This window comes from Alosa sapidissima, chromosome 11 (assembly GCF_018492685.1).
Source record: "Alosa sapidissima isolate fAloSap1 chromosome 11, fAloSap1.pri, whole genome shotgun sequence".
Classification (NCBI taxonomy): domain Eukaryota; kingdom Metazoa; phylum Chordata; class Actinopteri; order Clupeiformes; family Clupeidae; genus Alosa; species Alosa sapidissima.
In genome coordinates this window covers 21,391,221-21,418,720 of record NC_055967.1, presented here as the reverse complement: position 1 = coordinate 21,418,720, position 27,500 = coordinate 21,391,221, and the positions used below count along the sequence as shown (strand labels likewise).

General features: G+C 46.0%; 1 protein-coding gene across 1 annotated transcript in view; it reads left to right on the top strand.

The window, feature by feature from the left end:
* The window catches only part of LOC121724137 (A disintegrin and metalloproteinase with thrombospondin motifs 20-like), a 90,557-nt gene that overhangs the window by 15,872 nt on the left and 47,185 nt on the right, over positions 1-27,500 (top strand). The window contains exons 4-13 of the mRNA XM_042110498.1: positions 2,562-2,821; positions 5,478-5,561; positions 5,957-6,081; positions 6,327-6,367; positions 6,793-6,898; positions 10,554-10,700; positions 14,250-14,391; positions 15,629-15,733; positions 26,276-26,421; positions 26,824-27,005. Coding sequence (XP_041966432.1) covers positions 2,562-2,821; positions 5,478-5,561; positions 5,957-6,081; positions 6,327-6,367; positions 6,793-6,898; positions 10,554-10,700; positions 14,250-14,391; positions 15,629-15,733; positions 26,276-26,421; positions 26,824-27,005 — 1,338 coding nt within the window. The remainder of the gene's footprint in view (positions 1-2,561; positions 2,822-5,477; positions 5,562-5,956; positions 6,082-6,326; positions 6,368-6,792; positions 6,899-10,553; positions 10,701-14,249; positions 14,392-15,628; positions 15,734-26,275; positions 26,422-26,823; positions 27,006-27,500) is intronic.

The following is a 27,500-nucleotide window of genomic DNA, read 5'->3' as shown; positions in this document are numbered from 1 at the left end:
CGCCGCTCTGGGCTACTTCTCCCCCCCCCCCACCCCCCTCTCCTCTTGTCCTGGCACAGAAGTGGGTCACATGGTGACAGGTGCTGGAGACTGTGCCATTGTGCCAGGGTGCCATGCTCGGTCTCTTGTGCCCGTCGCAGGCATCCCTCCAACTGCCCAAGAGCGTCGGAACAGAATCTCTCCTTTCTCCTCTGCCGCCTCTCTCTCGTTGGGCTATTCTCTGACCTGCCTGTCACAGCGGAGAGGAGTTTAGTGGCTGACTGCATTCTTATTTCAGCCTTAACACATTCAAAGCCGCCATTCCCCGCTCGTGTTTACAGTTGAATCTACTTGCTTCAGACAGGGCGGACATATTTAAACATGTTTAAAGGTTGTATGGCGAGAGTGGTGGGGGTAGGGGGGGGGGGCATCCCTCGGGGCAATGGGGCTAAAAGCAGGAAGTTATTACGTGTGTTTACTTTGCCTGTGGTCAGGATTTCTTTTGTGGTGATTTGCAAAGGGAGTTTTACACCCCACCAAATCCAGCCAGCGTTTCAAACGGGACCTTGTTTTACTCACGTGTGCAGCTGCTGGTTTTAAACTCAGGAAAAAGATCATAACACTCACAGTTGACATGGTTAAGAGCCATTAGCCCTGTCTGTTAGTGATCGTCTGTTGCCTGTTCTTAATCTGCTGGTTAGGCAGTTTATGTTTGTGGCAAATCTGTCCACGCCCTTCCTTAGATTGAGTATTTTGAAGCCGCTGGTGACATTTCTCAGTACTCAGTCACTGTGAGAAGACCTATAGAGTGCAGGCTGGATTGGTTCAGGCAGAATGGCGATCGCAGAACAGCTGTGAAAGGTTAAAAGACAGAAATATGTCTACACTCCCTCCGCAGCAGGCAGTCCGAATATTACACGCAGAACAGCTCTGACATAACTGAATGTGGCCATACATCACTGTGTGGCTGAGCGGTGCGGCGCCCCGGAACACGTTTCAGCAGCGGCTAATCGAGGAAGCCGAGATCAGCGCAGGCCAGCCATCACTCACGCCACAGGCCAGGCTGTGTGGGGTTGGGCTCGGGCTTGGGGTCTGACCTCATTTGCTGGGGTCTCTGGGAAGGGTCTCTCTCTCTCATTCTCTCTCTCTCTGTGTTTCTCTCTCTCACTATCTATCTCTCAAATTCACATTCAAATTCAGATTCAAATGAAGCTTTATTGGCATGACCATAACGTTGTTCAGTATTGCCAAAGCATTTTGGTTGGGGATGTAAACTTTATACACAAGGTACTCTCTCTTTCTCTCTCTCTCTCTCTCTCTCTCTCTCTCACTCTCTTGTGATAGCAAAGCCGGCTCTCAGGGTCTGACATAGCTGGCTTGGGCTGGCTTCTGGATAGAGCTCTGAGATCTGCGAGTGGGTCTGAAACTAGGCCCAGGGTGCGCTGCGCTGCACTGTACTGTGTTGAGCATAAAGGGCAACGAGAAAAAAGCTTGTCAGTCAGCCGCAGTGGAAAATACTGGCTCAGCACTTTTGTTTGAGAATGCACTCGACTCGATCGGTATGACTGTAGGCTGCCACCGTGAAAGGGCAAAAGCATCTCCTGGAGAACCCGTCCTGTCACTCGGGGTTGTATAAACATGCCCAGAGTGTTCAGAGTTATCCCAGCACCTTTTCACCTTTTCGCCTCCAGCTCCCTGTAGTGTTATCTCTTTCTCGCTTACTCTCTCTCTCCCCCTTTCTCTCCCTCTTTTTCTTTTTCTCTCCATATCTCTCTTTTCACACAGTTATCTTTCTCTCTCTCTCTCTCTCTTTCTCTTTCTCCCTCTCTCTCTTTCTCCTTTACTTTAATGCTCTCCACACCCCTTCTGTTGTCTCTCTGGCTGTCGTTCCAGAGGAATCCACCGAGCTGGGCCTCTGGGCTGTGCCCCTCCACGTGCTGCTCGTATCAGACGGCCCACTGAGCCGGAGTGTGTTTGGAAGCGCTCGGCCTGGCTGTCGCGGGCACGTGCGCCGTAACACACTCTATCCGCTCGGAGGTGTCCCAGTCAGCCAGACAGACAGCCGCGTGCGTCGCTTCTTTCGTTCCCCCTTCTTGTCCTCCGCCTCATCTACATCTCTCTGCCCTCTTTCAAGTCCTCCCCCCCGCTCTGTCTCCGTTAGGCTGTCTGTTTGGGGTGAGTTGTAGCGCTGCAGAGCCTGGACTCTCCGGTGAGGCTGTGTGTGAGGTGCAGAATCCCATGTGGTTCAGTGTGTATTTAAAACACAGTGTAATAACATGGACGTGTCTGGACGATAATAGGGTGTGTGGAGACGAATGCGGACCTCACGTGTTTCTGACCGGGTGAGGGGAGACGGGAAAGGATTCGGGAGCTCTTTCATTCTCCTTCTCTTTATCTGAGATTAATTTTTGTGTTGTGTGATGTGTTTTGGGGAACACTGTTACCCATTATGGGTGAAAATACACATGCAAGTGTCTTTGAAGTATGTTTGGACTAAATCAATTCTGTAACCATGCTATTTGACGTTTAACTCTATTCATGCAAATCAGACAGTAAAGCACATACTTTTCCCCCCCCCACAGAGGAGCACCAGAAACAACACATAGCCCTTCAGAGTGACCGGACTATGGGTCAGGAGGTGAGAAATGTAAGAGAAACAGTGTCTCTTCATCATTCCTCCTCCTCCTCATACACCAACGAAAGCCACACGGCCCTCCACTCACGGCGGAAGCGTTTCCTGTCCTATCCTCGCTTTGTGGAGCTCATGGTGACCGCCGATACCAAAATGGTCCGACACCACGGCCGGAACTTAGAGCACTACATCCTAACAATCATGTCAGTAGTAAGTAAAACATTGTTCTTCCAAAACTACTCAACACAGTTTTTACAATGTAACCCAATGAAAAGTTATATAATATGAAATTGCAATGTACATTCTGAATCTGTTAGCACAAAAACAAGTGTGTTTTCCATCAACCACAGTCTTCTTGTTTTGCTGCAGACAGCAGACAGATCATTTTCTTTACCTGTCCTCTTCATTAACTGTAGACTGTGAGGGGTTTGGGCGTGTTTGCATTAATCTGTGGCGCGGCCTGTGGACTGTGTGCTCCTGGCGGATCTTTGCTGTTTGCTGTCTAACGCGAGCGGAGCGGGTTGGAGGTGTGGCGTTATGTCTGCTCAGTGTGAATTTTGTCTGTGTGTGCCCCGAGAGGTCAGGTCAGGGTAGACTCAAGTGTTTTGTTTTGTCTCGGGTGCAGCAGAGCAGCAGGAGCAAACAGTTTGGCTGCCGGAGAACACCGCTGAAAGGAATGCTTGATCATTAAAATGGTCTTTCTGTTTTGGAAGATCTTTCTTATTAAAACTATTTGTAGTGAAAGCGATCTGAGATAAATATAAATAAAGTGTTTGAAGTGTTTTGTGACTTTGTGATGATAAAGTACCAATATATCTCTATACTTACGTAGGCAATTTCCTTAAAAACAGTAAGAACTTATACAACCCTTTTATTTTTATTCAGTTGGCTAGCATCCTACAGGGAATCACTCAGTTGTGAAGGCTGTAGAATACTGAGATTTACAGCTTTTCCAATCTTACTGTGATGGCTTTTTTGGAGCTCAGCCTGGTTTACATTTTATGGGTGCCTTTAGCTAAAACATCTATGACCCTCTATGAAGGTCAATGAGTGGGGCTAGAAAGTCCATATGAAGGAGAAGACAGATAGATAGAGATAGATATATACTTTATTCTTCCCGCGGCTTTTAGGCATTCAATAGCTTTTACAACCGTAACACAACAAACACACATACACACATATATCTTACATACATAAAAATCACTCACAGAAATGTAAAAATTAAAGAGCATCTGAAGTGATTACGAGAGTCTGGTATGGACTGACCATGTGATGCATTGACCATGATAAGGTGCTATGATGGAGTGTGTGCAATGGTGGTAGTGCAAAAGTGAACAGTGCAACAACTTTGCTTGTTGATAAATATTAACTAGGACTATAGACCCTTTCAAGAGAGTTCCATTATCAGCATCATAGTTGGCCCCGCAAGACTTCCTTTTTAACATTCCATATGTTATCTTAATGCAGAGGAAGTAGATTGGGGCCCAAATAGAACGTTCAAGCATTGTTTTTGTTTTTATTGTTGAAAGGGTCTATTAAAAGGCAAGAATGTAAACATCACACAATTGCTTAACAAACCAGAAAAAGAATATACTTTAAGATCAATATATTAACAGGGAATGGAAGAAAGGACGTTTATGTGTATTCTGCACAAAGAATTTTATTCTGTACAGCACTTTGGTCAGTAAAAGCTGTGTTTAAATGTGCTCTATAAATACATTTTACTTACTTACTGCAGCCGGTGACTAGCACACTCAGCAGAATGACCAGCCATGGCAGTGTCCAGAGAGAATGCTAATGGGGGTGGATTCAGAGCAGGCCGGCCCGAGGGTGGGAACCATATGGGGAAGTGGGGCAGGTAGAATGGGATGTTGTTTGGGTGCAGGCAGCCTGATGGATGGCCTCTTTAGAGAGGGCTGCTGATGTCACGCTGGTGTGTTTGCAGTGACCGGAGAGAGAGGCTGGCCCGGGAAACCCACCGCCTCCTCCTGCCGTACTTTATGGTCATGTCCAACTGGTGAAACTGTGATTTATAAGCCACTGGGTCTCGCATCCTCTCTCTCTCTTTCTCTCTCTCTCTCTCTCTCTCTCCTTTTCTTCCCCTCTTTCTGCCCTCCTCTCTCTGTCCCTTTCGCTCCCTCTCTCTGTGTGTGTGTCTCTCTCTCTCTCTCTCTCTCTCTCTCATCTTCTCTCCCTGTCTCTCTCCCTCTCTCTGCTGTGGAGGCCTCTGGTTCTTGTTGCCTGTGGGCTATGACAGGCTGAATGTTTATAGTGGGCTAATGAGTTCCTACCAGGGCTCCATGCATCGTCTCAGGAGCAGGGTGACCGGCAGTGACACACACACACACACACACACACAGAGAGAGAGAGAGAGAGAGAGAGAGAGAGAGAGAGACACATACACAACACACACACACACACACACACACACACACACACACACACACACACACACACACACACACACACACACACACACAACACAGACCTACACAAGAATACACACACAAATACACGGTCCCACACAGGGGTTGGTTCCCACTGTGGGCCTTTTTACTGAGACTTCACAGGCCGCTGTTGTGGGTCAAGGTCTCTGGAGATGCCCCAGAGAGAGCCCCTGTTTGCACTGAAGCGGAACAAGGCATGTGTGCACATTCAAAAAAAGAAAGAAATTGCACTCACTGGTCACAGTTTTCTTTTGGAACTAAAGTCTGAAAACTTTTGAGAAATTCTGAAAACTGCCCCAGCAAATTTGTGTGCTCCCCCCCCCCCCCAAAAAAAAAACAAAGAAATGAAATGCCAGTGACTGCTGATCACGGTTGAGCATTAGCTTGCCTTTCTTCTCTCTGTGTTCCTCTCATTACAGGTGGCTGCCATCTACAGAGACCCCAGTGTGGGGAACCTCATCAACGTCCTGGTGGTCAAGTTAATCGTCCTTCACAATGACCAGGTGAGAAGATCTTGTTTTTTTGTATTGCGTATGATAAGCTAATAGATACATCTAAAGGGTTTCTAATGCTTGACTTGTCAAGCTAATGGAGTTCAATTACCACATTTGGGTTCAAATCGCTGAACTTAAGAGTCAGCTTATGCTATGTGTTTGATTGCTGACTGCACAGGCCTTCAGATCCATGGTTACAGTGCTAATCTCAGCTGACCTGCCTGACCACATTCCCCCAGTGCTTACACAGGCATAATGGCAATGGGAACACCATTAACTCAGACATCACACTGTGTACACATAGCTGCAGACCGACTTAAAAATGACCCTTCTCCTCGGAGCCTTTCATGTTTTGTCCCGGTCCCTTCCCCCTCCCCCATCACCGTTCTCCGTCTCGTCCAAAGGAGGGTCCGTCCATCAGCTTCAACGCTGCCAACACCCTGCACAACTTCTGCGTGTGGCAGCAGGGGCAGAACGTGCCGGACGACAACCATCCGTCCCACCACGACACGGCGCTCCTCATAACCAGGTGTGCTTCCCTCACTCATCCCTCTGCCCTCGCAAGGGCAAGGGCACTGGGCGCAAGCAATAAAGCAATGAAGGGCACCTCCTTGTTGACCCTGATCTCACTTGTGTGTGTGTGTGTGTGTGTGTTGTGTGTGTGTGTGTGTGTGTGTGTGTGTGTGTGTGTGTGTGTGTGTGTATGAGTGCGTGTGAGTGAGTGTATGTGTGTGTGTTTTACCGTGATGTAATGTATTGTGTCTACCCACGCAGGGAGGACATATGCCGGGCGAAGGACAAGTGCGACACGCTGGGTAAGTAGGTCTCCCTCTTTGATATCTGTGCCAAATCCTCTGTCGTCAGTAACAGGGCTGCGAAAAGCCTTCACAGTCTCGCCCCGAGCCTTCCAGTGGCCAGCTCATAGCAGGGACGTCAAGAAAATCTGTCTGCCTCCAAAGTGACTTAATCAGTGCAGGTAGGGCCAAACGGGGTCAGCGATGGCGGTAGCGAGCTAATCTCCATGGCTAGATGCCTTAATGGCCTTTGGCAAAGTCTTTCGCTCTCGCTGTCTGCCTCTCTCTCTCTCTCCCTCCCTCCCTCTCTCTCTCTCTCTCTCCCTCTCTCTCTCCCCCTCTCTCTCTCTCTCTCTCTCTCTCCCTCCCTCTCTCTCTCCCTCTCTCTCTCCCTCTCCCTCCTCTGGCTCTCTGAAGCTGCAGCTGTGTGTTGGTGACCTTTTCAGGGCTGGCCGAGCTGGGGACCATGTGTGACCCGTACCGGAGCTGCTCCATCAGCGAGGAGAACGGCCTGAGCGCTTCCTTCACCATCGCACACGAGCTCGGCCACGTGTAAGTCCTCCGCAAGCACTCACCCACCGCCCCTTCTGACCTCAACCACTGCTGCCCCATTGAGTCCCCCCCCCCCCCCCCCCGCTTTCCATCCAAACAAGTAACAAAAGGGGCTCTTATCCCGTAGGTGCACACAGGTGCAAAATATAATAAAGGCAAAGAATCTTTTAATAACATGCCAGGATTAATACAGCTTCTTTACTGTACAGGCTTGCCATGCTTAACCCTAGAGGTCTCTGGGACAGCATGAGGTGGCCAAGGTACAGACGTTTCTTGAAGGACACTAGTGCATAGCAGTGGAGAAAAAAACCTTTAGCAGAACTGCTGAGAATAAACAAGTGGGCTAGAACAGATAAAAGAAACCCTGGCAGAAAATTGCCAACTTTCAAAAGAATGTAAAAAAACGTTCCCGACAATGGAAGGTTTCCCAGACAATGGCAGGAAAGATAGACAGTTAAGAAAAAAATCAAGGAAAACGCTTTCATGTACAAACTACACGCACACAGCTGACCACATCTCGAAGGCATGACTTAAGATGAAGCATTTTGATATGCCCTGGAGAGGGTCCCACCTACCAGATGACAGCGTAAACGCCTAATCCCCCCCCCCCCCTCTTTGTTCTGCCACATGTGAAGAAAGGAATCACACAAAGGTTCTAGCTGTGCGTGGCGTGACATCATTGTGGAAGGGAGTGTCAGCAACACGCTTATTCTTGCAGACGGCTTTAGGGAGGACATCAGAAGTGACATGCATACATTACAAGAGGTGGGGGTCGGGCAGCCATCACATACTGTATAATTACCGCGTAATAACTGTTGTGATAACACCACCTTCCATTCGGGGCTGTTTCCAAAACAGCCTGGAGTCGCTGCACGTGTGGATGTGACAGCGGCCTCCCTGTCAAAGGCTGCTCTGTGGACAGATGACCGAACGCATAAACACATGAGCCAATCTTTCATAAGTCCCGCTCCAGTTCCAAACATTAGCTTTGACAGCCTGTCGCCTCGCAATGGGGGGGTGGAATTCTTTATCCCTCGGTCACGCTGAGTAGGGGACGGGCGGTGTCACGCTCTGTGCTGCTGTGGCCAGTGGTGCTCGGCCTAGTAAATGGGAGCAGTGTTAGCCATGGCGGAAGAATGACAGCAATTTTCCACCCCCTCGGGGTGACCAGTGCATTATGCCCCATGCAAGTGGGCCCTCTGTGGAATTGCAGAAGTGCAAGCATGCCTCGGTGATGTGTGTTGCGGTATTTCAGCTGAGGTCACTACATAAAAGTCATTTAGATTTTGCCTCTCCCTTCCTTTTTTAACGGTCAGCATCAGAATTCGATCCATCTGCTTGTTTTAAGAGTTATGTGAAGTTGTTGAACAGGTAGGGGTCCCCTTGTGTCATATCACATCTCAGGTACTGTCAAGCATTACATTTCAGCATGTGGTGAGATGATGCTGAGCAATTTAAAGGTTAGTGGCTCTGAACTTAACCGTCTTCCCGAGCATGCCCGAGTGTGCTGTATGTTTCACATCTTAGATCATCCAAAAGTGTTCTGACACTTCGATAAGACATTAGAGCCTTTTATATTAGGCAGGCCAGCTTTTAAGTGCGCCGTAAATCCTCTGAAAACTCTTTGCCGGCCATTCCCGTGGAGCACATGGCCCTTGCTGGCTCGTGAAGGAATGAAGTCATTCTGAGGTGAAAGATGGATTTGATTTTGCAGTGTGATAATTCACAATCGCAGCTCCGTAATCCCATTCTGATGTCCACATCAATCAGAGGCCATGTCTCGTTTCGTCCCCAGTGGGCCTGTCTCGGTGGAGTCGGTCAAGTGTTTCGCCATGCTCCAGTGTAACATTGCCCAGTCACTGGAGACTCTGTTAGATCGGACTACCATTGTAGGGTGGACATATTATTTATGTGGTAGCTATCTGGATCTGCAGCACTCGTGACGCCAGGAGGTCACTGCAAAGAGAACACTTTAGAAAATTTACGAGTTTTATTTATGGGACATTACAAGATGGAAAAGCGCTTTTTCCCTCCATGTTAAAGTGTCTCAGATGTTGTCGGCATATGCTAGTCATCTTTGTTACGTTGATACATGATACTTAAAGGCAGAGGAAGCAAGAATGTGCAGTGTGTGCACAACTTCAACGGAAAGTCGTGAAGTGTCGTGGAGGACATGCTGGCTCGGCTGAGTTCTGCTTCGCTGGGCCGGAACTCTGTAAGTGCGTCTCAGTTCTGGACCCGTCCCATACAGTAGATGCCATTCAGCGCTCCCTCTCCCTACTGACCCGCTGTGCGGAGAACAAAAGCGCCGGTGGGGAGTTCCCAGACTGCGCACTGGGCCGTGGAGATCAAAGAACATATTAGAGACCCACTCTGTGCGGAGAATTGCTAAAATGGAGGGAAGATTTCTGAGAAAGCAGCAAGGTGTTTTACTTATGGGGTAAAAGCAAATGTACGACAATGACATCTCACCGTCCAGCCATGGAAGCGCTACGCATTGTTCTTAGATAAGGTGATGTTATACGTGAGCTACAGTTACTTTGACAATTTTGCGTTTACGCAAAGAAACGCGCATAAGGGTTTATTCAACTGGACATGTGGCTCCTCTGATTTGCAGCATGAGTGTGTATGCCCACTATCTGAATAGGCTGTGAGGCGATGGTGCTGTAGAACAGGAGTCATATGGAGGCCTCTTGACGTTCCCCCACTCTCTGGCCCAACTTAGCCCCCTGTTGCTAGAACCAAGGGGCTCACACCAGGCTCAGAGCTTGGGTCAGACACTGTGCATGCATGAATGTATGTGCACATTTATCTGTGTCTGTATGCGTGAGTGTGTGTGTGTGTGTGTGTGTGTCAGAGAGAGAGAGAGAGAGAGAGAGAGAGAGACAGAGACAGAGAGTAACAAAGCAAGAGATAGCGTGTTAGAGAAAGGGAAGAGCCAAGCCAGAGCCCAGCATGCAGCAATAAACATTAGCCAGCTGTGTGCACACTCGGCCCTGGGCCGCACCACAGCTGAGATGCTTATAGACGAGGGACATCCGCTGCTAATTCTGACATCAAACGCTTTGGTTCTTGGGGCTTTTTAATATACTCGAATCATTCATTCCCTTTGCGTCGGGAAAGGATTCATTGCATTCGTGCAAGTTCTTCCACGATCAGTAATGAAGCTTTTGGTCAGAGACCCTAGGGTATTGGAATGCCTGAATCCATATGGATGAATGTGGGCGTATATATAAAGGGATTTTAAGAGCTTGTCATTTTGCCAATAGATTTTCATGCGATGGGGCTTTTTGCTTCTCTACAAAGGCCAGAACAATTGTCTAAAGGTGAAACAGAGGTAGCAGTGAAGGTGATTAGGATTGTCACTGCTGGCTGGGGCTGTTTTGATTCACAGATCTCAAAAGCATGTACCATACTTTCGTAGCCAGGTGCCCTTTTATTTGAAAACCACAGGTACATTTCAAACCATGTGGACCAGTCGGAGCATACAGTAGACTTGCTCTAGCTGCTTCTCCAGAGGGTTTTAGGGTGACCCCCTTCTCCACTGGCACTGATTGTAAATCTTTTGACACTAATCCTCTGGGCCAAGTCCAGAACCTTTTAGCAGCAGCTTTGTTCAATAATAGTGTGTTTCTGTTCCTCTGTTGTCTCACAGCTTCAACATGCCCCACGACGACTACCCAAAATGCATGGAGGCGGGCATAAAGAACCAGTACCACGTCATGGCGCCAGTGCTGAACTATGACACCAGCCCGTGGTCCTGGTCCAAATGCAGCCGCAAGTACATCACAGAGTTTCTGGAGTAGGTACCCCTGTCCCATGCTTCAGTCACCCTCATATCACTAGTTTTCTTTTCTGAAGGAGCCAGGTCCAGATGTGAATGTGTAAACCGCTGAGTAGTACAAGGAACAGATAACATGCTTGTAGCTTGATGTTCAATATCTGTTGTTCATTGTTCATGAGGTATCTTTAGTTTACACATTATTCTTGGCTTTTTTATGGCAGTTCACCAGGGGCTCCTTTTACTCAGTCATCAGACATTCTCTACTCAAACTCTCCATACAAACTTCAGATATGACCATGTTACTCTGCAGGAGTCTACACCAAACTCCAAATGCCATCCATTCAGTACCCTTGTCACTCAGTGTAATTGAAGTGTTTGTGTACCTTGACAGCAGGCTTATGGGACTGACCTGGTGCAACAAGCCACCTATCTCTCAGCAGTGCCACAGGAAGCTATTATCAGACTTAATTATTGAACGTAAACAGTGTTGGGCTTGTTATTATGGCCAATTTTGTTTCCTGTCTTAAAAATGGGGAGGGGTGGAATGTGGGGGGGAGGGGGGGGTCTTTCCTCTTTCTGACTTCTTGATTGATTTTCCCCTTGCTCCTCGCTGTCTCCCCACTCGGCCCGAGTGACTCTTGAGATGCTGGACAAACAGTCATTTAGTCGTTCGCGTGCTTTGCCCCTCAGAAACGGTAACCAAGGCCAAGGGCTCATTCAGGGCTCCCATTCCACCAACCCCCCCCCCCAACCCCCCTATCCCTTCTCCTTCCTCTGTAGTGGAGCAGTGACCACCAGTCCTGTCTCTGAAGGGTTTCTCTTTAAGATGGGAAATGTCAGTTATAATTAGATTTTCCCCTGGACGTGACCCTTTGATCTCTCCCCCCGGCCGGCTTTTGTCGATTGTGCGCCCTCACAAAAGGCTGCCTTGTTGATGAGTTGCGTTGTGGGTAGTGCTCGCCACGAACGCCTTGCACAGCCTTTAAGGTTGCAACGGTGGCGAGGCATAGTTTCCAAACTTTCCATCCAGAAAAAGCCCAACTCGAGTGGTGGGAAGAACAAAAATACAGAAGGGGAAAAAAAAAACAAGAAAAGAATTGAGAAAAGACACTTCTCATTGAAAATGTTAAACAGACATTTCCATATGAAGCATAAGAGTGTCAGAAAAAGAATGAGTCAATACTGTGAAAAGGACTGTGACTTCTGGAGTGATCTTGAGGGGAAACTACAATTTGCTTGATAATGCCAATATGTTTACACAGTGACTGTAGGGGAGCTTAGGGTTCAGTGCTGTTCACCATGGCTAAGAAAGACCCCTTGAGATCTAGGCCCTTGCTTCAGAGGTTGGTCTAAGAAACAATGCAAAGCATTGATCAAAACTTCACTTCCCAGGAGGTTACGTGGTCAAGTGCATCTGTGTTTTGACTGCCCATTCTGTCTCGAGGGCCCTTAACTATTTTCAGCCCTCCCAAAGAAAAGAAGATTAAGGCGCACCCTCCTTCTTCTCCTTCTCCAACTCCTGCACCCAACCCCCTCATGAGTTAAGAATGCCATTATTCTGTATTGTATGCTTGATGGATACCTTGGCTTCTCCAAATGAAAGGTGCTTATTTACGTTGCTATTGTTAACCAATTAGCTTGCCTTAAAATAAAAGCAGTAGTAATTATCTTTTGGGCTATTTGCCTGTGAATTTAAGCTACAGACTTGTTGAAAGCTAAAAATTCAGTCCTTGCGAATTGCAAGCCACTAATTGATGTGTGCACTTGTATTGAAACCACATAATAATTTCTGGCAAAGGCCTATAATTTTCCACTGCAATGTTTGCTGCACAGCTGGGAGCATGCTCAGAGAATTAAACCAACCACAAAAGCTATTGCAGAGGCCTCTACACATGCCTTCTTGACAAAAAAGATTTTCTTGATTATTTCTTCAATAATTTTTAATTATAATATGGTAGAGGGGCCTTACAACCCACAGAAAGGGTGAAATGTAATATTAGACTTATTGGAAGGGGATACGGTAGTGAGATAAACATAGATGATAAAATTGTGACTGTAATGTAATTTAAGTGGAGCCACATCACCCTCAAAAATTTGCATTTTTACATACAGTCATTCACGCTGCATACGTTCTCATGAGAGTTAGGGTAATGAGAACATCCTCTGCACCATCTTGAATGAAGTACAGTATAGCTGCTTATGACAAACATGCAATGATAACTTAAGCTTGCATTCCTAGATAAATTGACATTACGGAATTCTTCTCAAAGATTACCAGGTGCAGGCCTTGCCTCTGTGCCAGAGGGGTGTTGCGGGTAGACTGTTTTGGCCAATGTTGATTTGCTGTACACAGGGTGGGTTCAGAAAAGCCCCAGTGATCCTTCATTGTGGTTGTCTTGGTTTTAATATTACACCGCCAAGATTCTGTAGCGCTGATGAGACTCTGACAATCCGCTGAAAGCTGCCTCCATATAGAACCAGGTTCTCCGCTCCCTTCCCCTCCACAACTCTTTTGTTCTAACAGCTTTCATCGTCTGTCTGCTTCTTCTCATTGTTAGATAAAGTAATTCCCCAAAGCACCCCCGAAACAAAGGTTTCTTCCAGGGTCTGACATAATGAAAGAAAACCACGACACTTGCTGATGATAAGCCAGTGTAATTATCAGACTGGCAAAACCTACTTGTTGTGTATAAAACAGGTGGTTAGCCTCTGTGTGCAGACACATTGCAAAAAGAAGTGCTAACATGTCACATAATTACACATCAACCAGGCACCATTGTGTCCCTCATTTCCTTAGTGGCTCTGCTAAGTCAACAAAGGAGAATAGTTGCTTGGTGAAGCCTCTTCTGTTCTCAAAAGACTTTTTGAGTCGGTCTAAGACAGGTGGCTCAGTCCATCTTGGTGATCAATTTGTTTCTTACAGCTGCTCCTTTGTGAGGTGGGGTGTGGTAAAGCCACAATCTGTCAGAAGGAAGAGGATATTATTTGTTTGATAGATGTTATGAACTCAATCATTTTGGCAGAGTCACTGAGATTCTTAATCCCCCCATTTTGCTCAGTGCAATGAGAGCTGTCACTTTGAGAAACTTACCTTCAACACAGCTGCTCGTGTCCAGGTTGATGTGCATTTCGGTTTGCTCTGTGTGGCAAAAGCATTAAACAGTTTAGTTTGCCGATCTAAAGGTACCAGTGGAGACCACCCACATCGGGCATTATAATATGTAAACACCATATTATGATGCCTTTGGCCAATGTATTGAGCAGCTGAAGTGGTGCTGTACAGTTAGAGCAGATTCATAAATCAGGCACGACTCTGCTAACATCTTGTGGGCCATCTTGTGGCTGCATTAGTAGAATAAGTAAGAAGTAAATATGATATGTAAATAAATATGTAAATATGATTCATTCAGTCCAATTCATACTCATGTTTTAATTCACTCTTTATTTTTGCAAAGCCAGCGTTTGGGCAGTATGTTGGCAAACATACAGCATAGCCTGTTGGGAGTGTGGCTATCTGTAGGTGCTTTTGTGGACTCATTTTCATTCACTTCTGTTGCATGTGGACAGCACTGGCTATGGGGAATGTCTGCTGGATGAGCCTGTTGGCAGAACATACAACCTCCCCACCCAGCTCCCAGGCCAGCTCTATGATGCCAATCGACAGTGTGAGCTCATGTTTGGATCAGGATCCAGAGTTTGCCCCTTTATGGTAAGCCGCAGCTCTGCTCAGCCAACTTTCGAGGAGAGGTCAACCTCACAGTGGATTCTTCATTTAATAACCAATGTGTAGGACAAATTACTTGTCATGTGCCTACTGTGTCAAACACTTGTTCAAAAGATTTTATTGTAAAAATTATTACACAAGCATTTCTGGAGTTACAGTTATGTTTATAGTTAGCTCTTATTAAATTACACTGTATGTAGTTCTTTGACATGAGTCATCAATTGGACTATACTGTACAAAATGCAAATGAGCTATTCTATAAAAAACATGTGAAAATAACCATATTCAACATATTTTAGGCTACATTATGTCTGATTATAGTGTCCTTCATTTAAACAGTGTTGTGGGGCAGGACGTAGGCTACTCCAGCATTTTTCCAAAAACGCTATTGGATTATAATGACAAAACAAACATAGCTGCTTGCTTTATTTACCAGGAAAAGTAATATGGACCAGTGGCGGATCCTCATATCCGCAATATGGCCAGCCGACCAAGTTAGGACTGCCACTGATAAAAACTTTTGACTTCAAAATGTTAATGTTTGATGACAACTGTAAATGTTATATACAAAAACATTTCTATATACAGTACAACAAAATCCTTCCTTTACTTTGCTTGAACTTTTATTCTATTCTATGTAAGTAGTACTTATTGCTGCACTAACATGACCTCGATTGTTGTAGGTCACTTTGGGTAAAAGCGTCAGCTGCTTAATGATAAAAAAGGGTCATCCCTTCACAGAGATCGTTCAAATACATGAAATCGTCCCTTGGCCCAATGCCTATGTCTGTGACTGAAATATTTTAAATTCCATTGGTGCCTAACGAACGAGGTGACAAGTCTTGAATTGAGCACATTCCAATAAGCCAAATGTTCTTTGATGTGATGCTGTCACCAGCAGTTCCAACACTCTTCACGTGACCTTACATTGTAACTGACAGGTCCTTTGACCTACATTGTCATGGCCTGTTTATGTCCACTCAAGTCAGATTATCCTACTTGGGAGTCACTTTGGTGTTTTAAAAAACACAATAATTTATGGGTTAGGTTATTTGACTTGTAGCTGTGGTTTGCTCAATTCCCCCTTTGTAGTTAATTGTTGTCCCGGTCATTAATACTAAGGAGTAAAAATAGTATGGTGTAAAAATAATAAGGTATATTTTCAATGTTGTGAATTACTTTATTCATTTTTAATTAATTTGATATATTTTTTTCTCTCCAGAAACCATGTAAGCGGCTGTGGTGCACGAGTGCGGAGGGAGACCATAAAGGCTGTCGAACGCAACACATGCCGCTGGCGGACGGGACCGAATGTGGACATGGCATGGTAGGACAACACAAATTAAGCCTCAGAAGAGTTTGGAATACACAAGAAAATGGCATTTTTAGTTGCATTCAAAACTTTGGATGAACACAACATGCCAAATGAATAATTGTACATTTCGAAATTCAGAGGATGCTCACTGAACTGGCACCTTTGTTTTGGCAATTTGCAGACATACCACACTTTTTTTATTACAAAATCATCAAAACTGTGTTTCCAACAGTTGTTGTTGTCAGGAGACTGGTTAACTTTTTTTCAACCAAAATAAGGGAAAACAAGTTTGCCTGTCTGAATGAACTGTAGCATTAGCACTCAAGAGCTTCCAATCCCATTTGCTGCTTGCTTTCACCTATGGGATGCTATGCTAATTAGCGTTGCTTAGTGTATTGGGATTGACACCGAAAGAGCGGGAGGTGCAAGCGAGGCGGGCCGGGTGGTGTTTAGAACGGCAGGCTGGAGGTGAAGGATCGGCTCCTTTGAAAGGGGAAGCCGCCCGCCATTCACAGTCGAGTCACCTTGTCCTGAACCCATGACCCCCGAACCTCTTTAAAATGTGGCTGAGTGGGTCACTGGTCAGGGAGTAATGGAGCCTGAGGCTGAGCCTAGCCCGGACACAAAAGACGCCCCAGCACTGATTCAGAGATGGCAGGGGAAGGAGAGCAGTGGGGTGGATGGGTAGTGGGGGATCCTGCTCCTTCTCTTTGGACTTAACCCTTTCTCTACAGGAGGCAATCAAGGGAACTTCAAAAATGCGAACCCAGCATCGTGCCATGTGCAGGCCAGGGTACTCAGAAATTAGCACACTTGACTGGAGAAAGACATTAAGTGGAGTAGTGGGCATCTTAATCCAAGCAAAACAACTGTGCGGCCACTGTTGTGGGGTTGGAGTTGTCTTATTAACCGTGGGTAGACGACTGGGTTTGTGTCGTGGGAACGTTATGTTTGGAGCAAATGGTGTCACCATGGGAGTGGAGCTCAGCTAATGAAATGCATAGAAGCATGAAGTCTTTCATGGCATTGTGATCATCTTTTAGGGGAAACATGGCCATCCAATTTGCAGGGAACTGTTAATCATAGATTCAGGTATTCAATAATTAAACTCAATTGTTGCCAACTTTTCTACATTTGCTTCCTCTACTTGCAAACTTGCAAAGGAAAACGCTGTGATGAAAAGAAAACACTCTGTAGCATTACTCAAAGGAGCTGCTCATTAAAAAGGCTGCCACCATGTTGTTTTGCCTGTCTCCTGGAATGCTTAAACAAAATGACTGCACAAAGGTGGTCGTTTTCTCCCCCCCCTTCCTTCTGACCCATGCACCTTTGTTTTTGGTGCAGAGGGTTTTGGTGTCATCTCCACTGGTGACTCTTTGAAGTGGAAGGAGTTGAAAGAGAGGGGGCTCTCAGTCGCCGCTCACCTGCCAGAGGAGGGCACTTTCATGTGGAGAAGGGCTCCCTCTGAGAGCTGCTTTAATATGGAGATGCCTACTGTGGGCCCTCTCAAATGAATAGCGTTTGTGTTCATAGAGTGTCAAAAAAACCTTGAGTCTTTCTCTCCCTCCCTCTCCCTCCCTCCCTCCTTCCCTTCCTCTCTCACTCTCAATCTTCACTTCAAGTTTACCACTTAATTATTCCACCCTCCTCCTTTGTTTTCTATTTATTCACAATATGAGACATACCTCAACACACAGACACACGCACACACACACACACTCTCTCTCTCTCTCTCTCTCTCTCTTCTCTCTTTCTCTCTGTCTGTCTGTCTCTCTCTCTTCCTCCCTATCTCCTCTTCTTTTAATATGCCAGCACTATTGTGTCCTAATCGTCTTAGCTGGGTGGAGGTATGAGATTTGTAAAGTCTGCTATAAGTCTCTGGTTAACATGTCTTTAGGACATGCAAGGGCTCATTATTTCCCCAGTCTATCATTATCCACGGCCCAGATAATGTCATTTCAAATCATTACGTAGAAAAAAGTGAAACATCTCGTAAATATTTGCTGACTGCCGAGGTGCATTCTAGGAAACCCTGGAGGACTCCTATTAGCCAGTGACCTCCGTGGGGATGTTTAATCTTATCTCAGAGGAAATTATTTTAATGGACATCATTAAATGGATCAGGCTTAGGTCACTGGGCATGTGTGGTATCTTAGGATAGTTCAGAGGCTGACGTCTCACATTTTTCCTGGTACTTTCCCCCCTCTAATCTTCTCTGACTGTGTCTCTCACACTGTGTCTCTATGTAATCTTGCTTATCCTACCGTTTTCTCTTTCTTTTTTTTCTTTCCACCATTGCATTTCTCCGTCTCTTTTCTCTCTCTCTCTCTCTCTCTCTCTCTCTCTGTTTCCCCCCTCATGCTGTCTCCTTTGCCTCCCTCCCCTGTGCTGGGTTGCTGGAGTGAGTAATGTGGTCACATGACCCAGGCGGCCTGTCTGTCATCTGCACCAGTGGGCCGTGCACTAACAAGGGCATCCCATCACTTGTCTATAAATACCACCCCTCTCCCACACCTCCTCCTCCTCCTCCTCCTCCTCGTAGCCCCTTTTCTAACTCCTCCCTCTCCGCTCTTCAAAAGCAGGCCCTCCTTCAGAGGCACTGAGCGTGCCCAGTCCGGACCCTGTCATCCACTAAAGCCCAGCCTGCTCAGCTGCCACAGGCTCCTTTGAAGAGAGCCCTGGCCTGGTATTCCTGCCCCGCTTACCGGCCTAGCCTGAATGGGTCATTGCATGGGGTGAGGAGAGCTGTGAGTGATGTGGTCACTTCCAAAGCCCTGTTAGCCCGGCCTTTCTTCTTGGCATCGGTGTGAGAATCAAGGGCAGTCTCTCTCTCCTCATGTTTTCCTGTCATATCTTTGAGCAGCTGCCAACCACAGCCTCTGAAAACTAACGTTAACAGGTCTCAACGTTTTTTTTCCCCCTCTCTTTGTTGGTAAATGGGTGAAAAGTTGCAGTCTCGATATGTAATTTTGTGGTTCCTGCCTGTGTATTTCCACGTGTGAAATTGACAGAACACGACTGACTCGGAGGGGGGAAAAGCGTCGATGAAAGAGGGGCATTGTGCTCTGTCGAAGTCCTCTACCCAGTGAAACTTTTTTGAATCGGAGCAACCTGCCCTCGTCTCAGACAATTAGAGGGAGATAATGAAGTCTTGAACAGCCTGGCGGAATAGAATTTGCTGGCCTGTGCTCGCTGCCTTGGCCGGCCTTTCTGGCAGCTCCACCTACCCGTGTGCTCCACTGCAGCCTCTGCCGGCTTGTATCGATGTCACCCCTTAGCTAATCTCTCCGCCTTTCCAGCGGGCTGCCCCAGTAACAGGCTTTTTGGATTTGATTTAACAAATGAAATGTTGTTTTGGTCACTATGCCCCTACTCCTGCCAAGTAATCCAGGCAAGAAGGCTTTAAGGTTCAAGGGAAAAATGCCTTTTCATTCAGTTTTTTAAGACATGAACGAAACAGAGAATTTGTATTGGCTGCCTGTTATTGACTGATAGAATGGAAACAGATGAATGTGTTTACCAGTACTGTAATTATGCCATGCATTATTCATCATCGGTAATTATAATTTGATTAATATCTATTGCATGCTGATGTGATAAATTCCTGCACGTTCACAAACATGCTCTGGCAAATAAAATAGAGACGATTATTAACCAGTCAGTCATACAAGGACTAAACACACACACATACACACACACACACACACACACACACACACACACACACACACTTCTTTAAGATAAGATAAAAAAAATGCTATATCACAAATGTGTTCCCTGACACATATGTAAGGCAGCTGTCAGGTCTTGCTCTCGCAGAGTCAAACTCTTGCAAAGGGGATGAAGCAACAGGCAGTTGACACAGTCTCTTCATCTGCACATTTTAAGCACAGGGCTGTTATTAACCCCAAATGACTGGTTTTACTACCTCAGTTGGGCCATTCACCAACACCTCTGACAGACTTTTACCTCTGGTGTCTGTCTCTCATTTGCTACAATATTGACAGGCAAGGAAATGAGACCATTCCACCCCTGGAAAAATGTATTACCGGTATATCACTGGTTTTTAGTAATAAGTCAGATGAGCTTACCTAGATATTGATGTACTGTAGTACAGTTATTTTCCAACATATTGTTAGCTCACATTCTTTGAACATCTTTAACAGTCACAGGCATCTTCTGAACTGTGAAGATGTGCTGGATCAGTGGCCCCCAAACTACGGCCCGCCACCTCATTTTAGGTGGCCCCCCAAAACATGTCCGTGGTATAGGATCCGGCCCGCACGGGAGTACGACATCGTCAAACTATATTACTATAACAGGGCTTAAATTTCACTGCGGGATTGCGGGTATTGCGCATAATTTGTTCAAGTCCCGCAACTCTAGCCATCATAATGCGAGAAATTCCCGCATACGCTTTTACAGCCTGTCTGATGATGTTAATATAGCCTAATCATTAAGTGGCGTGAATGCGGTGCTATTGGCCGGACTGATCAACTACCGAGTTGAATTGAACATAGCCTCATGCAGACGCACGCACACACACACGGAGAGAGAGAGAGAGAGAACCACTTTGGGCTTACGCAAATAGGCTACGCTACCATGGCAAACTTTTACATCTGGAAAGAGCTCCTTGGTAACTATCCTGCTAGCTCAGGTCACGTCAACACTTGATCCCAGAAAGGTTGTCTTCGACATGTCAACATTTATTGTATCTAATGACATAGAAAACATAATGATTTGCATACACATACCGCACTATGCACAACTTTTATTCACTAGCGACTACAGCCTAAAACCGTCAGGTTGAAGGGGGGCTAATTACTCCATAGAATTACTCTCAGGTATTTTCTTAAAGTGACAGGCACTCAATTACACCTACTCATCACCAATGTGCACTCAATTGGACCTACACACCACATTAAAGATATGCCTAAGTGTTATAGGTTAAACGTCAATATGAGGCATTAAATCATATGTACATAAATATGTTTAGCTAGTAGTAATTACTAGTAAAATGCTATACTTTACAAAATGCATTATTAAATAAATACACTCTATATGAATTCAAAAATATATGATAGAAACATATCACATAGGCTATCATTTTCAGTGTGTGTTTGTGTGTGTGGAGAGAGTCAAGCAGAATCTAGGATGTCCACTGTTGTGAATGATCCCACTACAGTATATATTACTGATGACGTCAGGGTGGTGGGGGCCCCAAAATCAAACACTTTTTTAAAAAAAGTATCGAAGTATTGAAATCGCAATTCTTGACTTGGTATCAGAATCGACCCCCCCTCCCCCCCAAATTGTGTAAATCCCCCCTACATGAATAACCTAAGGGGGGAATTCCCCCCCATTTTGAAAAATGAATTTTAAGCCCTGTATAACCTCCGTAATTTCCCCCATTCATTCTCTATGGCGGGTCTTAACAGTACACATGTAATACTCTTTTTGTCCACTAGTGGTTGTTGTGGCGCTGTTTCGCGTTTGCCATCGAAAACGGAATGAAATGTAGGTCTACCTGCAAACAATGTAAGAGGGCTCTGCTGACTGCATCAGTGCTCAAAGTATTCTAAAAATGTATCAATTAATTGTTAATAACTAACTAACTTCTATTCAAGTCATAATTCTGGAACTTTCTGGTATAATTATTTATATTTTTTATTCACTCGTTCAAATGTTTATACAGAGTTCACAAAGTTCTCATTAGGTGAGTGAAAGTTAGAATGGTGGTCATTTCAGATGTTTCTGCCACCACTTCATAAAACTCATAGTTTGAGAACTTTAAATTATTTTTAAATTATTACATTTTTAAATTTTATTATTATATAAATTTGTAGGATATTGCTTGTTCACAACTTGAGCTGTGTATGCAAAGTTCAGAGTTCAAAATATACTTTTGGGACTCCTGCTTATAGTTTTGAGAATGCTATTATTAGTATTATTTCATTTGAGCTACATTTTACACTGATATGGCATGATGGCAATATAAACACGATAACAATGGTATTAAATTGCAATAGCCTATAGATTAAATGTAATGGAATATTCAACTAAGGTAGACTGCCTTTGTTCACAGCGCTAAGCTATTTATGGTTACTGATATACTCCGAGTCTCTGGCCCTCTCTTAGAGCCAGGCATAGTGAGCTGGCCCTCGGAAGAAAAAGTTTGGGGACCACTGTGCTGGATTGTCATAATGGATCAGTGATACACTGGGTGTGTTCGAAACGGGAGACAGCTGCCTACTGCCTCCCTCCCTACATAGAGGGCTGTCTCACTAGACATGACTTTGGATTAAATGCATCTTTTAAAAATGAGCGTAGCACTCTAGAATCTTTGGTTAACACTACGGTATGACGTTAGCAAAGGCCTGACGTTAAACTAAATAAGCTTACGTAAGCTAGCAGGCTAACGGTATAAATTAGTTTTACGGCCGGCAGATATATCAGACCAGACGCTATTACTGGTTACAACAACGGCATAATCAGATAGTAAATTGTTTATTTCTCATCTCTAATCTACAAATCTAAGCAAAATAAGGTCACACAAATGACATTTTAAACAGATTAAGCAGCCATTACCGATGTCATCCGCCATGTTTGTTTACCTTTCACAGCTGTTTCAGAAGTTGCCGCACGGGATTATGGGTAGGAGGGAGCATGAAGTGTGCATCGATGCTGCCTCCAAAAATGACCGTTATTTGGGAATTCTAAGATATCTTAAAAGGCAGCAGAATTAGTTTTTTCGGTTTCGAACCGCACTTGCTACCTTGCTCCCCAGTTAGATATCTTAAAAGGCAGCAACTTTACCCGTTTCGAACACACCCACTGAGACAATCATACCTCAGTTGGTATCCTGGTGGTACGAAGAGAGAGTTGTTGTGTGAGAGATGGATGTCATAGTTGGCTGCCTGGGACAGCATTCAAATGAGTCCCTGCTGTGGACAGTGAACTTCAACCCTGGGCTGTGAGAGGGCGAACATGAAAGGTGACGGCTCTTGGAAAAACCTTTTGCGTTTAGTTCAAATGAGAGACTGGGTGCTTTTTAAATCAAGCCGCGAGCCCTCTCATTCCCGGTCTAAGTTGATGTATGGTTTTTCTCCTTTCTTCCTTTTTTTTTTTGAAGAAACTTTTTTTTTCCCCAACAGACACTTCCTAACAATTACAGGGTAGAGATCAGCCAATAAGAACCCCTGAGTGCAGATGCGAACTGTTTCTATCTTTCTTCCTTGTTTTTGTCTGAATTGCCACGCGGTACACATCCCACCATTGACACCACATCCCGACCGATTGCAGGGCTAACATTGTTTCGGACATGACAATGTTTCTGTGTGTGCTGTGGGCACGTCCTTTGAGAGATGTGTCTGTTTGTCCCTTTGTGTGTGTGCACAACCACATATGTGTGAAAATCCCTAATTGAAAACACATGATAGCAACAGCTGGGCATGTTTGTCTCATAAGGCACCACAAATATCTCACGGCACTCTCAATTAAAGGCAAATCTTGACAATCTCTGTGGAGGCGAAAGGGCCCTCTTGTGAGAGCTTAGCTCAGGAGTTGTCAAGGCAGCGTATTTCCAAGGCTGTATTTGTGCACCCTTGAGAAGGCTAATTGGACTGGAGCTGGAGGCCCATATGCCTTCACGGTCAGGGCAAACACCCCATGCTTTTGGCAGATGTGTTTTTTCTTCTTTCTCGTTTACCACTCTCTATTCTCTCTCTTTTAGTTTTTTCACTGCCCTACCCACCCCCACCCCACCCCACCCTTTTCTCCACATCACCCTTTCAAGTTAAACAAAGAGGCTGTAAACATGAAATGCCAGCAGGGAGTAGAATGTCTTAGAGGCTTACAAGGGCTTTGGCCCTGCCTGACAGCCGCTGCCTTGTGTTTGACAGGTACCCAGGTCCTCAGGAGAAGCACTCCGGTGGTCCCCAGGATATCCTATGGTTCCACAAACACACTGGACGGGGACAGTGAAAGAAACAGACAGAAAGACAGCAAAATAGAGAGAGAAATAGAGAGAGAGGAGAGAGAGAGAGAGAGAGAGAGAGAGAGAGAGAGAGAGAGAGAGAGAGTTTAGAGGGCAAAGGTAGAGCTAGAGAATTCTCATGCTCATAATGTTGGCAATGTAAGGACAGCAGAGAGGTTTTTTTCTGATGTAAACCATTAACAAATAATTGCAATTGGATATTGAAAGAAAGAGTTTTTTAGACTGAATTCTTGAATTGTCCTGCAGAAGGACAAAAAAGGGGGCAAGGGCTGTCTATGACTCATGCCTCAGCCCAAAGACGGCCACATTTGTGTTTGTTTAGTTGGGGCCTGAAGCTATTAACACCTGTCCGCCATTGAACATGGGACGCCAACTCCAGGATTCTTTGGGAGTGTTCGTGCAGGTGTTTACCTCAGGTCAAGAACTTCATTGCGCCTTAATGCCTTGTCACAGAGGCTAGTGCACATGTTCACGTGGGAAGGTGACTTTGATAGATATCTCTTAGTTTATTACCATCATTATGGAAACCCCTGTCATGGTCTCGTACTATAAAACCTGCCCCTATAATTATCTTAGCCCTGTGGCATGTTCAGTTTCAGAGGAGTCTGCTGCCACCAAGAGAGTGACTGAACTGGATGAACTCTGCATAATGACATTGCATGTCTGTAATGAGATATACAGCCGTGGCTATTAGTAACAAGTTTTGCTTGTTACTAAGTGATCTTTTATAGAGCCTAAGTGATCTTTTATAGGCCTGCCCTGTATGAATGAATGCTTGCATTGGTCTTGCCTCTTGTTGCTCAGGAACTATAACATTTCTAGATGTCTAATCATGATGTGAAGGGAGATATTTTTTTAGTGCCATAGGGGGTTAAAATGGTAGTATGGCTGTGAGACGGTGATTATCCATTACAGCGTGAAGTTCCGTTACCCGCTGAGATTTCATGCTCTCAGTCACCCCTCCCACTGTTGACAGAGCCAAGCTGGGGAACTGTAGTGATATCGTCCCCACCTTGGGCATCTGTGGCTGGGGAGTTGCTGATGGACAGGCGCCCTGTGGCTCCAATGTGGTGTGACTGACCGCTCTGTGGTGTGACTGACCAATCTGTGGTGTGACTGACAGCTCTGTGGTGTGACTGACCGCTCTGTGGTATGGCTGACAGCTCTGTGGTATGGCTGACCGCTCCAGCGTTGCCGTGGCCGGAGAGCTGAGAGGCTCCTGCAGCTTCTGTAATAAGGCTTGTTCCAGCTCTTATCTGGACTCTTTGGTTTCCTTATCACCATGCCACCCTTCCCCCCCCCCCCCCAAACACACACCAGCGCCACCCTTACCCCTCCCCTCGACTCCGTCTCGGTGTGCCAGGGCGTCGGGGTCCGCAGCGAGACAGACGCCGGTTTGTCCCACATTCCTTCGCTGAAAGGGCCCAGCACCGTGGCGCAATCGAGCAGAGCTGCCTGGCTGCGTCAGGGAAGAGGCGGCGAGGGGTGGGGTTGGGAGCGGAGGGGTTGGATTCGGGATTTGGTTACAGCAAAGAGAAGACTGAAGACTGCCAGGCCTGCTTTTCCGAAGCGTTCTGGCCCCCGCCAGTGGTTTCCCTCCGCGTGGACCTTCAGAGCGAGGCTCCAGCGCTGCTGGCCCGGCTCCATTCACCTGAGAGGGCCGGGGAGGAAATGAGAGTGTGTCGAATCAAAGGGGCGGCTTAGCATGTGTGGGGGGCCCTAACTCCACATCGAACCGGACACACTCATCAAGCACTCTCTCAGGCAGAGACCTCTCTGCACATACACCCCTTACCCACCCCACACACACACACACACACACACGCACTCCCAGGTGATGAATGCCCCCACCGTCGCCCGGAGATCCGCACCAGAGAGAGAGAGAGAGAGAGAGAGAGAGAGAGAGAGAGAGAGAGAGGGAGAGAGAGAGAGAGAGAGAGAACGTGCAGATCATGTGGCACCATCTGCGCAGGAATGTCACAGGGGGGAGACCTGGCTTAGCTCACGGTAGAGCCGTGCTAGCGCATTTGAAGATTTTTATTGGCCGTGCCCCTGCGGTCAGTCCGTGATGTAATATAGGCTGACAACGTGGAAGTGTACAGCATACGGAGCTCCGTCTCTGGTTCCTCTCACTGACACCGCTGCCACAAAACCCCACGGCCGCCCACCCGCCCGCCTCGCCACTCCACTGACCGGTCCCCCCGCGCTCTACACCACAGCTGGACGGGCTGGAAGCATTCCTCAGTGTAAATAATATGGTGGGATTAGAATCACTGCCGTTTTCTTTCAGGATATACTTTTACACATAAACAGGGGATTAGTAGAGACAGTGGGACAACGTTTCCCAGCTCTGGTTGAGTTAAATCTGCCAACAGTGTTGATGTTGATTTTGGGATACAGGTTGAAAGCAGGACCAGGGTATCTGTATTCGGTTTCTGTTGATTCTTGGAGCTGTGGTCTTTAAATTAACCGCATGTACTGTGTGTGTGTGTGTGTGTGTGTGTGTGTGTGTGTGTGTGTGTGTATGTGTGTGTGTGTGTGTGTGTTTCATGGCACAGCACTGCAGGCATGGGATGTGTGTGAATCGTGAGCTGGACATCAGGCCTGTGGACGGGGAGTGGGGCCCCTGGGGGCCCTACAGTGTCTGCTCCAGAACCTGTGGAGGAGGAACCAAGAGCACGGCCAGAGACTGCAACAGCCCTGAGTAAGTGTCTGCATATACTACTGTACTTCCATCAGATGTCCCTCTCATAGGCCTACATAGGCCTACAATACAGACTACTCTACACCACTGTATGAACTGTGGATTAAAAAAAAAATGATTTTTTGATTTAGTCTGAAGTTTATGTTTATGTGGCTTAAGAGACATCCAAACGCCTCTTAAATTCTGTCATAGTTTGGCAAGTCACTCAGCCATGTCATTTGGAAATAAAATGTGTCAAATCTGTTAGAACTTAATTACCTTGAAGTTGTTTTTTGAGTTGATTTCTTTGAGTTATTGTCTAATTAGTGGCATTCATTAAAGAAAGGCATGCAACAAAACACAAACGGCCATTCTTGTTTTTGACTACAAACACTCTGGAAAAACATGGCTGATATTTTTCAGGCCCCGAAACGGAGGGAAGTTTTGCGTGGGGCGGCGTATGAAATTCCGCTCGTGCAACACAGTACCATGCCCACGGGGTCGGAAGGACTTTCGCGAGGAACAGTGCTCGCATTTCGACGGCCGTCACTTCAACATGAACGGCCTACCTCCCACGGTGCGCTGGGTCCCCAAGTACAGCGGCAGTAAGTCCTCAACAGTCCAACCTGGCTTTCGTTCAAGACTAACATGCCATGCGGCGCTCAAAATATATTTTCACATTCTGTGAAATAACATTAGCGGTGCTTTTGTAGCTGAGGATTGTTTAAGTCCCTGTTAAATAATCACCATTCCTATTTCAGGACCTAAAGTAAAGACTCGAGTTGACTTGAGTTAATGTCATCAAAACTGAGCCATATGTTGCTGATATGAAACTGGAGACCTGTATGCCTATAAAGTAATGATGTGAATTGAATGTGACTACTAAGCCGTAATGGCTTAATGTAATCAGTCGGCCTGTCATAAGGCCCCTGATTAGTTGTCATGAAGCTCTGGAGGAAATATACACATTTTATTGGAAGGGCACACAAGGAAAAGCAGACAAGGAAAACGTAACATCCATGCTGTTGCACACTAAAGCCTCCCTGCCTCTTTACAAGTATTTGAGCCATCTCTGATCCCTGACTTTAGTGTACTTCAGA